A 12,771-nucleotide genomic window follows, 5' to 3' on the forward strand; every position below is an offset into this window, starting at 1 on the left:
TTTAACTATAAATTGTATGCACTTATAAAGCTCTAAGCTCTATTATTTATAGCAAAAATACATGAAGCTTCCGGAAATCATACAGTATAAATAATAAAAGCAACTTTATAAAGCAAGCTCAACGCTTTTAACCTGTTGATAAGAAATATGTAGGTTTTAACATGTATATTCAAAAACTATACAAAAAAGGTGAAAGAAATCAAATCAATTTCATCTAAAGAAATTACATCGGAAATCCAATGAGATTAAAGGATTATCGTACCGTTACTAAACAGTCGATAACTAATTAAGGTTTTACATGCTCTAACTTGGTTGACAGTTCTTTCAGAATATTAATACTTTTTAATTGCACGTTCACATTACAGTAGTCATTTAAACAGATCAATATTAATATAGGAAAAAGACTTGAAAGGTGAAATTCAGTTTAATCGACGCATGCGCTTTTACTCGTTGCTAGACGCTAAAACTTGACTGCAGACAGTGATAAAAAACCGGCATATCCTGTCATCTCATTTAAAAGGTAAGTTGTTTTAAAGCTACGCTTCAAAGCTCAAAGCTTCTAACATATCCTCCTTTCTTTAACGGGACGATTGCACGTCCCAATTATCCAATAGTTTTCCAATTTTCTGAGCGGACTTTGGAGTTTCCGGATCGCATATTAGCTTCACAATAATTCCATACTAGTCAAATAATTATAGTAATTATTTAAAATGCAGCTTCATGGATGTCCTGGGAGGATGGGTTATGTCATTGGTTCAGTTGCAATTTATCGCTGTGGCACACTACAATAAAGTGAACAATCTTAGTTGATCTTAGTTGTCTCTGATAGTAAAATATCTGCTGCAATAGGACGTAAAATGTTCGTTTTAAACATGTTTTTTTCGATATGAATGTGTTAATTTATAACAAGTATGTAAATTGAATTTTGTATATAATTATAAGTAAACGATTTTACCTTTCCTGTCTTTTATACAGGTGTTTAAATCGATAAGATTTCAACAAATATAAATATTGGTTGACTGGATTTAAATGCTTTTAAATACACATGACACAAGTAGGAAAACAAATTAGAAATGAAATTATTTGCTCATGCTTAAGAAAATCCGTCTCAACATATCTATGTATATTTAAAGTCACTCAATGGTATTTAATATTAGGAAAATCAATGTGACTTGTGTGCGGGTTTATAAAGAAGAGATATGTGTTTAGTAACACAGAAACAAATCAATTACCAAGTGCTTCATATTAGTGTCAGGCCACCAATTCATCCACCAAGTGCTTCATATCAGTGTCAGACCACCAATTCGTCCACTATAAATTTAGAACATATCAAAAATACTCCTTCCCTAACAAAAAAAATAGTGCTGTTCGTGTCATATTATGCTTCAAATTACCACCAAATTGGCCGAAATGAATCTTTTGGTGAAGGAGAAATAATTTTAGACCATTTTGAGCAAAATTTTAAGAGAGGTGTTAGCTGTCACAGCTTCATATAATTTTATGGAGTTCAACGGCAAATCTCGTGGAAAACGCATTAGTTCATAAGATACGGAGTACAAAACTCATTTCTTACTGCCAAAATAAAAAATAAAAAAAACCCCAAAAAAACATACGAGTGAATATTACAATAAAATTGAACCTGAATACTTTAAAGATGTCAAAAAACAAAGGGATGAACTAAAACATGCTAGATGAATAGAAGTGTCGAAAACCTTTTCATTTCATTAAATATACCATGCAATGTTACAACAAATATGCACTTTCTGACATCAGACTCATATTTCTTTGTTTTTTGTTTGAAGTATAGGGGAGGGTTCAGCTCTCAAAAACATGTTTAACCCCGACGCATTATTCCGCCTGTCACAAGTCAGGAGCCCGTGGCCTTTGTCAGCCTTGTATCATTTTTTAATTTTAGTTTATTTATATATTTCGGAGTTTCGGAGTTTAGTATGACGTCCATACTCACTGAACTAATAAACATTTTCGTTTAGGGGGCAGCTGAATCACGCCTCTGGATGTGGGATTTTCTCGCTGTATCGAAATCCCATTAGTGGCCTTCGACTGTTTTGCTCTTTGGCCGTTTTGTTTTCTCTTTTGACACATTCCTCATTTCCGTTCTCAAAATCATTAGGTTAAGATATCCTGAGCCACCGAAAGTGATTTCCTGAACTTTTCGGAATTTCGGGTCTTTCTTTTATTCAGGCGTCACTGATATTTCTTTTGAAGACGAAACGCGCGTTTTTAATCCTAGTAACTATGGTCATATCCAAAGTTACAAAATGTATAATAAACCTACAAACGAGGACAGAAATGTAAAAAAAAAAATAACAGGGAAAAGGCAATCCCCCAAAAAACAAAAACAAAACAAACCATACATACCATAAACAGTCGACAGCTTAAAGTCATTTCAAATTGATGGTATATTACAAGAGCAACGAATTTTGATGTCTTCCCCCGTGAATACCAAAAATTAATCTTATATACTAGTATAATATTCTAGTAATATACAAAACAACTTTTAATGGTGAGAGCATCAACGAAAATGTTTGATAAAAAGCATAATATTTATTTTACAGATGAGCAAGTCAATAACAATTGTCCGTGGAGATACGGATATAGGCTGTGCTGTAGCTTGTAATCTTGCCAAGAATCCTAACTTGAAGGTCAAGGCGATTATTGTGGACACATCAGCCCCGGAGGTCCAATCTATGAAATCTTGCAACGTCGAAGTTGTTCAAAATAGTCTTAAAGATGTTACCGCAATAAAAGACTTACTATCTGGCACAGATGGATGTTTTATTGTTACAAAATCTGACTTTACAAATCCTCAGTTCGTAGAAGACGAAATCGAACAAGGTCAAAATATTGCCGACGCATGCGCTGCAGCAAAAGTTTCCTATGTAGTTTTCAATACACAGTTACATCCCTTTAAAATTACTGGCATTTCAGCTCGGCATCTGGTAGCCAAAGCAGAAATTGAAGGATATATACGACAAATAGGATTGCCAGTAACATTTATACTAGTTCCATGCTTATATGAAGATTATTTAAATATTTTGAAACCTTTTGATATGGGACGAGGATTGCATGAAATCGGTAAGTTTAAACTTTGAAGTCATATTCATAAACACATCATCTTTTACTGTTGTATATGAGGGGGAGGACAGGGGTTACCCTTCTCCCTTCTCCCACCCCTCTTCTCTCTCTCCTACCCCTCTTCTCCTTATTTTTTTTTTAATTTACCGGAAAAAAGAGAGATTTTATTTTTTCATATTTTATTTTTTTCTCCAACTTTTTCTCCTTTCTCCCAGCCTTCCTCTCCTTTCTCCTTTCTCCTACCCCCTTTCTCCCTGTCTCCCTTACCCCTGTCCTCCCCCTCGTATATAGTCTACGTATTCGTAAAAAAATATTTCAGTACTCCATGACTATACCTTACAACAAAATTATTTTTAATTACCTGTTTACATTATTTTTTTGGCATCACTTAGTCCAAGGTTATGACTGTCTTTCTGAAAATTTTAAACATTTCACAGCTTATTTAATCTTAGATCACATTTATTCGTTCAGTGTGTGTTCACTTTTTTTGTTGATACGTCTTTACATTGAATTAAGCCATTTTAATCAATATTTAAACCCGCTGCAACTGCCTAAGTCAGGAAACCGATGTTCAGACAGTGGGTGTTGTTTGTTGATGTTGGTGATTTGTCGTTTATCATTTCTCTTTTTTTATACAGATTAGATCGTTGGGTTTCCTGTTTGATTGATCTTACACTAGTTATTTTGGGGGCCCCTTATAGCTTGCTGTTCGGTGTAAGCCAAAACTCCGTGTTGAAGAACGTACTTTGACCGATAATGGTATACTTTTATAGATTGTGACTTTGATTAAGAGTTGTCTCATTAGCACTCTTATTCTATCTGCAAATATCTTATAATTTGACTACCTTGATTGTTCTGTTTCAAAAAGTATATTAATATGTCAAGCTCATCTGCAAAATAAATCTTTCTATTTTTACCTTTAAACCAAATTTACTAAAATATTCTGTGTTAATGAAATTCTTATATTCATACGATATATAGGCTGGTTAATTTTATAAACACTAGAAATTTTAGACACCTTGTCTCATCACTTATATGGTACTTCTATTGCATAAATCTGAGGAGACCTCTATCATAGTACTTTTTTGCACCGAGTTTCAAGTAAAGTGTCTCCCATTTTGCAATTAAATGCCAACTAATCAATTATCTTTGCGTTATCATAATTAAGTAGTGTAAGTTGCAGTTTTCATTATATGTTCATTAGAAAAAAACCTTTTTTTTTCCATAGAAATATTGCCGGTCTAAGTATGATCTAAGTTACTGAGTTTTACTGTAATGTTTTTGCTCATTGTGGAAGGTCATGGTACATGTTGACATACATTTGAAGTTGTTTGAATCCACGTTATTTTATATATTGTGGATAGTACTCTTAAATATATATAATTGTAAATAATTCCCTCCTAAATTTTAATATCACTTCCATATATTCTTTTCAGTAATTCCAATGGGTGTAACACCTTTCAACATGATGAGTGTAGAAGATGTCGGTGACATTGTGGGTATTATATTTTCAAATAAAACAGCATTCCTGGAGAAAACATTAAGTGTATGTGGCGATAAACTCACCGTCAGAGAAATGGCAGCATATCTTTCAAGACATCTAGCCCCAACACAGTTCAAAGAAAAACAGGTATTTTTTTATGAAGTACTGTGCTAAATGCAAACAACGCGATACTAATCACTAGTAGAGACAAATTGCAAACTTGAGTCTAATTATAAAAGAGAAGATGTGGTTGATATGATTGTCCATGAGAAACTTTTCACAAGAGACCAAATGGGCAAGGCTAGTTTCCACCACCAGTTACATCATATATTTACTTACAAGCCTTTCAATCACCTTTCTTACCGTTACTGATTTATTATTCTACACATGTTACTTTTTCTTATATTTCATGCATTTTTCTTTTCTCTTTTTATACTCACTCCCATTGAAACGTTTCCACATTAAATATAATATGAAAACTGTATATAAAATCCTGCTGAAATTTTGTTTTTTAAATATCGTCTTTTAAAAAAACCTTTTTTGAACATTATAATCATTTATTTGATTTAGTATTTCAAAGTAGTAAAAAGGAGGAAGGTTTCAAAGGAAAGGTCACATAAGTTTAGCAGAAAACGATAACATAGAAAATACTATAAAAATATAAACATAGTAGAAAAGCGGAAAAAAAAGAGAAATAAAAAAATCAGTCTTTGCATTAGTCTAAGAATCGAATAATGACTAGAAAAAACTCATATTACCATATGTTTTAATACATGTCTCTGCTATTATGACCTTTCCGTTGAAATCTTAGCTTGCAGCAATAAAATAAAACAAGAATGTGTCCTCAGTACACGAATGCCCCACTCGCACTATTATTTTCTATGTTCAGTGGACCATGACATTGGAATAAAAACTCTAATTTGGCATTAAAATAAGAAAGATCATATCATAGGGAACATGTGTACTAAGTTTGAAGTTGATTGGACTTCAACTTCATCAAAAACTACCAGACAGCGGAACAGACGGCCGGACGGACGAACGGACGAACAGACGAACGGACGTACAGACCAGAAAACACAATGCCCCTCTACTATCGTAGTTTGGGCATAAAAAAATGGCGCGTGATTAAGAAACATTCATTCAAAGACAACACCATTTCCGTATCCTGTGCGCTTAACTAGAAGACAGTAATATGGAACAACGTGACTTACTAAATACAGCATTGATTTGTTAAGAGTTTAATCTCAGCAAGCAGGGGAGGATAAAATTATTTTTAAAAGGGGTTTCCAATCATATGTCAAAATTCTGGCAAAAAACATTGATTATCATAAAGAGGGTTCTAACCAACTTTTTTAGATCCGCCAATTGCATGTGATGTAATTATCACTTTGGTTCCCTTAAAATAATTTTATAAGTCTAAAATCCAAACAATAGGATTGCTACTAAAATACAAAACAAAAACAAACAGACAGACAGACAGGCATATTAATTACAAAACGATAGACATTAAACACTGCAAACATGTAGCATTGAAAGAAAAACAAAAATATAGATTATTAATATTATACGCTCACTCGCCAAAAAGGTTCACATTGTGGCTCGCGGCTGATATTTTACGATATCAATGTGTAGAAAACCCGATAATCTATACTTATTCTTATTTTAGCATAAGTTTTTGTATTTTTTTTTTATCTATATTCAATAAAGAATATCCAAATAAATAAATAAGCTATCTGTCATGACGGACTCTACTTAACATATAATTGGGCAGGAAACCCCCTGGTCTCGTATATCATCATGCTCCAAGAGTCGACGGGGGACATATTGTAAAGATGGATGTTCGTTTTGTTCATGTTGTTATGCGGGATGTATAAATACACATCCGGTCGGAATGGTATATGTTAAAATTAATAGAAATCCCCTTTCTTTTATATACCACATTCAACTGTTGGTAATACAATTGATTATTCTAGTCCTACTAAATATGCAAGATGTTATACCATTGAATGTCAGGCTATTATTTTACTAAGCAATCAGAATTAGTATATTTTTATGAAACTGCTATATACCATTTCAAAAGTATTTTACTTGGATGATATTGAGTTCAAATATAATTTGTAGTTTCTACAGTCTATGAATATTCTTTATATATATTGTATTTTTTTAAATTTATTTTTAGCTGACGGCTTACCAGTATGCACAATTAGGACAACCTTGGTCCCAAGACTATGCCAACATGTTTGACTTTATATTACGCGTCGACCAGCGGTATAACCTCCAAGAAACAAGAAAAATCTGTCCTAAAACGCAGACATTTGAAGAATGGGTGAAAAAGAATGTAGGAAAATTAAAGCAAATATTCCCTTGATATATTTTACTTCCACTTCACTATAGATTTACTGAAGCAGTATTGTTTAAGTGCATTGTGATATTGTTATTTTGCCTTTTAAGTTTGTGATCGCAATTATTGTTATCTTGTGTTCAAATAAAAATATGCAAGTTAGACAGTAGTATACCACAAAGTAAAGAATTATTATATTTTCAGTGCATCTTCTGAACTTATATAACTATTTCATACTAGTAATACTTTCGCTTTTTGACCAAGTATAAAGGCGTTACAAATTTCCAGTCACTCCTCTACCGGTCATTCCTCTTAAAGTCTTGAAATAAAATTATTCTTTAAAATTTCTATAACAGTAAACTTTATTAAACTACATAAAAAAAAGAAGATGTGGTATGAATTCCAGTGAGAAACCTTCACGAGAGACCACATGACATAACAGTTAACAAATACTGTTCACTGTACGACCTTCAACAATGCCGAATTTAAAGAGGGTGTATATTTAGGTAACTAACTAAACAGGATCAATAAATAAGATACATGCAGATAAATAGAACTCGTTCAGATGCAGCGTCACCCCGAGTCTTCAAAAATAGAAGTCGAGTACAGATGAAAAATAGAGAGTGAATAGAGATTAAATGGGTGGGATATTTCTATTTTGAAGTACATCAAACGGACTTAAAAAGATTTGGAAAAACAAGAATGTGTCCACAGTACACGGATGCCCCACTCGCACTATCATTTTCTATGTTTAGTGGACCGTGAAATTAGAATAAATTCTCTAATTTGGCATTTAAATTAGAATGATCTTATCAAAGGGAACATGTATACTAAGTTTTAAGTTGATTGGACTTCAACTTCATTAAAAACTACCTTGACCAAAAACTTTAACCTGAAGCGGGACAGACGGACGAACGAACAGGAGGTACGACGGACGAACGAATAGACGGACGGACGAACGGACGCACAGAACAGAAAACATAATGCCCCTCTTCTATCGTAGGCGGGACATAAAAAGATTTTTGAAAATGCTAAAAAGGGTTTATGCAACACAATTTTCAACAAAAGACATACATTATATGTTAGTGACTAGTATACTGAACAACTCGGTCTTCCGTCGACTTGAACGAGTAAAACAAAGTTTATTATTATAATACCACAATATCCTTATTGACAAATCATGGATCAGAAAGGATCAACTCGTGAAACTTACAAAATCCTTACACGCACTTGATAAAAAAAAACCCAAAGGAACAGCCCTTTCATCCCGGGCCCACCAAAACGAAAGGGAGGTATTCAGTGTGGAGCAAATACTCAGACCTCCCTGTAAGTTTAATACGATCTCTAGAAATCCTTTTTGATGTAATAATCATACCAATCACATTGCCCGTCCGTTCGCCAAACAAACTATGTTCGTCATTCTTTTTTCAGGAACATCACATCATCTACAGAACAGAATCATACCATATTTAACCTATCACTTGATGATATTGTAACAGATGAGTTCCATTTTTATACGTCCGTCAAAGACGGGACGTATTATGGTATACAAATGTCCGGTGTCCGTCTATCTATCTGTTTGTCGTACCGTCCGTCCGTCTGTCCGTCTGTCTGTCCGGCGTAAACATGTCGCACCGTAACTTGAGAAGGACTTATTTTGTTAAAAACGGTTTATATGAGCTGCAATGTTACCAACGTGCAACTATACATCTTTGAAATCTTCAGAAAATAATCTCATAAGATGGAAAATTTGAGCGCACGCTCCTGATATATATATTTGGTTTTTATACGCCCGTCAAATTTTGACGGGACGTATTATGGTAAACACATGTCCGTCTGTCCGTCCGTCTGTCTGTCCGTCTGTCTGTCCGTCTGTCCGGTGTAAACATGTCGCACCGTAACTTGAGAACGACTTATCCAGATTTCATGAAACTTAATATATAGTTGTTTCTTATGATTGTCAAATGATCTGTATACTTTTTGGTGAAAATTAGATTAAAACTTTTTGAGTTACGGCACATTGTAACTTAAACAGGGGTGTGGTTTTTTCACATGTCGCACCGTATCTCAAAAACAATTCTTGATTATAGCTTAAAACTTTAAACACTTCTTAGTTATATTAATCTTAATATCTTAATCTTAATATCTTTATACTTTTTGGTGATGATTCAAAATTTCATATTTGAGTTATTGAGTATTTTGTAAAAAAGGGGGAGATTTTTTTTACATGTCGCGCAATATCTCAAAAACGATTTATGATTATTGCTTAAAACTTTACACATGTCTTTGTTATATTATTCTAAAGATCTGTATACTTTTTGGTGATGATTCAAAATTTCATTTTTGAGTTGTTGAGTATTTTGTAAAAAAGAGGGAGTTTTTTTTTTTACATGTTGTGCCGTATCTCAAAAACAGTTTATGATTATTGCTTAAAACTTTACACACTTCTTTGTTATATTAATCTTAAGATCTGTATACTTTTTGGTGATGATTTAAAATTTCATTTTTCAGTTATTCAGTATTTTGTAAAAAAAGGGGGAGGGTATTTTTACATGTCACGCCATATCTCAAAATCAATTTATGATTATTGCTTAAAACTTTACACACTTCTTTGTTATATTAATCTTAAGATCTGTATACTTTTTGGTTTTGATTCAAAATTTTATTTTAGTGATATTTAGTTTTTTTGAGAAAAAAAGTTGGAGGGGGGGGTCATATGTCCCTCCGTATCTCAAAAACAATATATGGTTATTGCTTAAAACTTTCTCAGAAATTATTTATGATTATTGCATTAAACTTTCACACAAGACGACGGGCGTATCATGCGCTCATGGCGCAGCTGTTTATTGAATCTGTCAGACACTTACCTGCAGTTTTTCAATACATAACTTTGAAACACGAGAGGGGTCAGACTTAAAACGAACATTATTCCATGTTACTGTAGCAAAGAAACATAACAATTAATGTTATTAATAAGGGGGCAAGGGGGTCCCAATAACAGCAAAACAGCAAATTGATTTGCCTCATAACAGATAACAAGGAATTAAAATGGACAAAAACAGATAACAGTAAATGAAATATTAAAATAATTCGGTCTTTGATAAATCAGTATTTCTCATTACGGATATCCTTTGTACGGCATTCCATCTTCTATGACTATGTTTTAAGTATAAATTTATGTATCTAGAATGTTTTTAAATTTCTGCTCAATATATTATAATATTTTTTATACGCCCGTTTACGGAACGTATTATGGTTTACTGTTGTCCGTCTGTTGTCAACATGTCGTTCATTAACTCAAAAACTTTTTAACCAATTTGCATCAAATTTTGGGAAATTGTTTATATCTATTGACGTAAGCTCCCTTTTGGTTGTTTTTTTTTTTATATAAATTTTAGATTTCAAGTTTCTGGGTAATGGCTTTTTATTCAATAAAATTGGTGTTTTTTTTTCTATTTTCTGATAATATCTCAAACATGCTTTCACATAGCAAGGAATTTTGGTGAATTGTTTATATCTATTAACATGAGGTCACTTTCAATTTTTATAAATTTTAGATTTTACGTTTCCGAGTAAAAAAAGTTTTTTTTCTCCAGTTTTCAGACATTTAAACACAAAAATGTTTTCAGCAGTTTGCTGAAATGTTTATATCTATTGTTGTAAACTCCCTTTCGATTTTTATTAATTTTTGATTTTTTTATCGAGTTAAGGGATTGATTCATTAGGAAAAGGTGGTATTTTCTAGTTTTTAAAAATAACTCAAAAATGCTTTCAGCAGTTCTCGTGCAACGTTGGTGTATTGTTTATATTTATTGACTGAAGCTCCCTTTGTTGCTAATACACTAAATAACCTAAAAGAGTTTGAATATTCTGACTTTTTCTAAGTGACCATTTAATGAGGTGTGTGAATTTTCGTAATAAGACTATGAGGCAAAGTGGTATATAGGGTAGAAAAATCAAAAGCACCAATTATAAGCATGCAATTTATCAAGTACTTCGAACGAATTTTGACACTCTTAAAGCAATTTATTCCACTATTTTCAAAGGCCTTAATTAACAATCCTTATCAGCTGAGGTTTAAGATTGAACCAAGTGTACTAGTAAGTAGAATACATAGTTTGGAAACAATGGCTTGAAACGAAATAAATCTTTCATTGTACAATGCATTTGGTTCTGCTTTGAATCTTAGAGCTGAGTCTATGTACCATATTATTATATAAAAGGTTAAGTGGTTGTTAGGACCTAGTCCTAAATAAACGTATTTCACTTTCGGTATTTAGCTGTATCTTGCCTCCGAATGACCTTAAATCGACTCCGAATCACCTTTTGACGTCAAGTAACAATCACTTTTAAATTGTGACGTCAAATATTTTAAATTATGATGTCAAAGTTTACGGGAACCTGTGTGATGGCTGACAAATTTGCATACAAGTCCTTAATTGAGATCCTTGTCAGATATTCCTGGCCATATGTTTTCCTTTTTGTCATATTCAGAATTGTTTTAATCTAATATGTTCGTACGGAAAACAAGGAACATTATTCTCATACAAAATATTAAGATAATTCTAAATACACATTCATAAAAAAATGGAATTTATTACAAAGGATAATCATAAGATATACTTGAATTGTCCTGGACCTCACTTCTGTGATGGGTATGTGTTAATGGAATCCTTCTCTGAATACGGGACAAACATATTAGTAGTGGTAGACTCCAATGCCCAATGATCTTCAATTTATTCCGAATATTGACTGTCAAAAAAAATGCTAACATTCCAATTTTCAGCTCAATAACAGCTAACAAAGAATAAGACAATAACAGCTAACAGGAAATATGTTTTCAAAATAACAGATAACTAAGAATTAAATTGCCCCATAACAGCATAACAGTTAAACCCCTTGCCCCCTCTTAAAAGCTCGCCAAAACAATACAAACGTTTTAACAACAAAAGGACATACCAAGATATAATACATCTATACAGGAAAGCTGTCACCTGGCACTTCAGGTAATTCTTAAGACATTGGGTATGGTTAAAAAAATGGTCGAAAAATACGCATCCACGTCTGTTCGGAAAATGAACGTTAATTTCGGTGTCTTGAAGTAGGGTGAATGCCACATGCACTGTCTGTGCGATAAGTATAATATATAACCTTTTTACAACTCTAAGCGGTTCTTTGGTTGCGTTTTGCATTGTAAAACTGCTGTAATGCAACATACCTACGTATTTCATGATACATCCTAATATCTGCAAAAGTTTTATTGCCGGACAGCAGAATTGAATTTAAGTATTTTTATTTATGTTTATATTCCTAGTATACAGAATTCGAATTGTGAACCAGTTATTTAAATAAATATATGTATGACGAAAATTTCTTGTCAATATTAAGCAACTGGCTGTGCATGATGTATAAATACGCAGCCACGTTGGACTATAGCGACAGTTAATCATAATGGGTCTATGAGTGACCAAGTCAGACAAATTTCTGCCCCTATTCATCAGTGGAAGATTAAGGGGGTAGACCTTGGTCCAGGGAGATAACTCTTTAATTCAGTGATGCGTTTGTAATAGTCAAGTTTTATTAATGTATTTTAAGCATTTACCTGAAACAGATTGGAAATAATCTATGTAACCTTGAAGCTTAGAATATATTGATGAAAATGGTTGACACAAACGTACTGATGATTTTAAGAGTTATGTCCCTTAACCAAGGTCTACCTCCTTTTAAATGGAACGCCATGCATAAACTCTTGTTTAAGGTAAATATAGAAAAGCATTTCGTACGCAAATTTATAAAGTGTATTTTTCGTTTTTTGTCCAAGCACCGTAAAGCAAACAATAACATGAAGAAC

The 12,771-nt window shown here is 32.9% G+C and overlaps 1 protein-coding gene across 1 annotated transcript; it reads left to right on the forward strand.

Moving 5' to 3' along the window:
• The first annotated feature begins 344 nt into the window (after positions 1 to 344).
• LOC134708361 (nmrA-like family domain-containing protein 1) lies at positions 345 to 7,082 on the forward strand. Its single transcript, XM_063568832.1, has 4 exons — positions 345 to 520; positions 2,577 to 3,096; positions 4,533 to 4,726; positions 6,759 to 7,082. Exons 2-4 carry the CDS (start codon positions 2,577 to 2,579, stop codon positions 6,945 to 6,947), a joined length of 903 nt encoding a protein of 300 aa, XP_063424902.1. The 5' UTR covers positions 345 to 520; the 3' UTR covers positions 6,948 to 7,082.
• The last annotated feature ends 5,689 nt before the right edge of the window (positions 7,083 to 12,771 follow it).

This window comes from Mytilus trossulus, chromosome 2, assembly GCF_036588685.1.
Source record: "Mytilus trossulus isolate FHL-02 chromosome 2, PNRI_Mtr1.1.1.hap1, whole genome shotgun sequence".
Classification (NCBI taxonomy): Eukaryota; Metazoa; Mollusca; class Bivalvia; order Mytilida; family Mytilidae; genus Mytilus; species Mytilus trossulus.

Coding starts and splice junctions, on each gene's coding strand:
- LOC134708361 (XM_063568832.1), top strand. CDS start 2,577: ATGAGCAAGTCAATAACAATTGTCCGTGGAGATACGGATATAGGCTGT. Junction 3,097..4,532: donor ACGAGGATTGCATGAAATCG/GTAAGTTTAAAC, acceptor TATTCTTTTCAG/TAATTCCAATGGGTGTAACA. Junction 4,727..6,758: donor CACAGTTCAAAGAAAAACAG/GTATTTTTTTAT, acceptor ATTTATTTTTAG/CTGACGGCTTACCAGTATGC.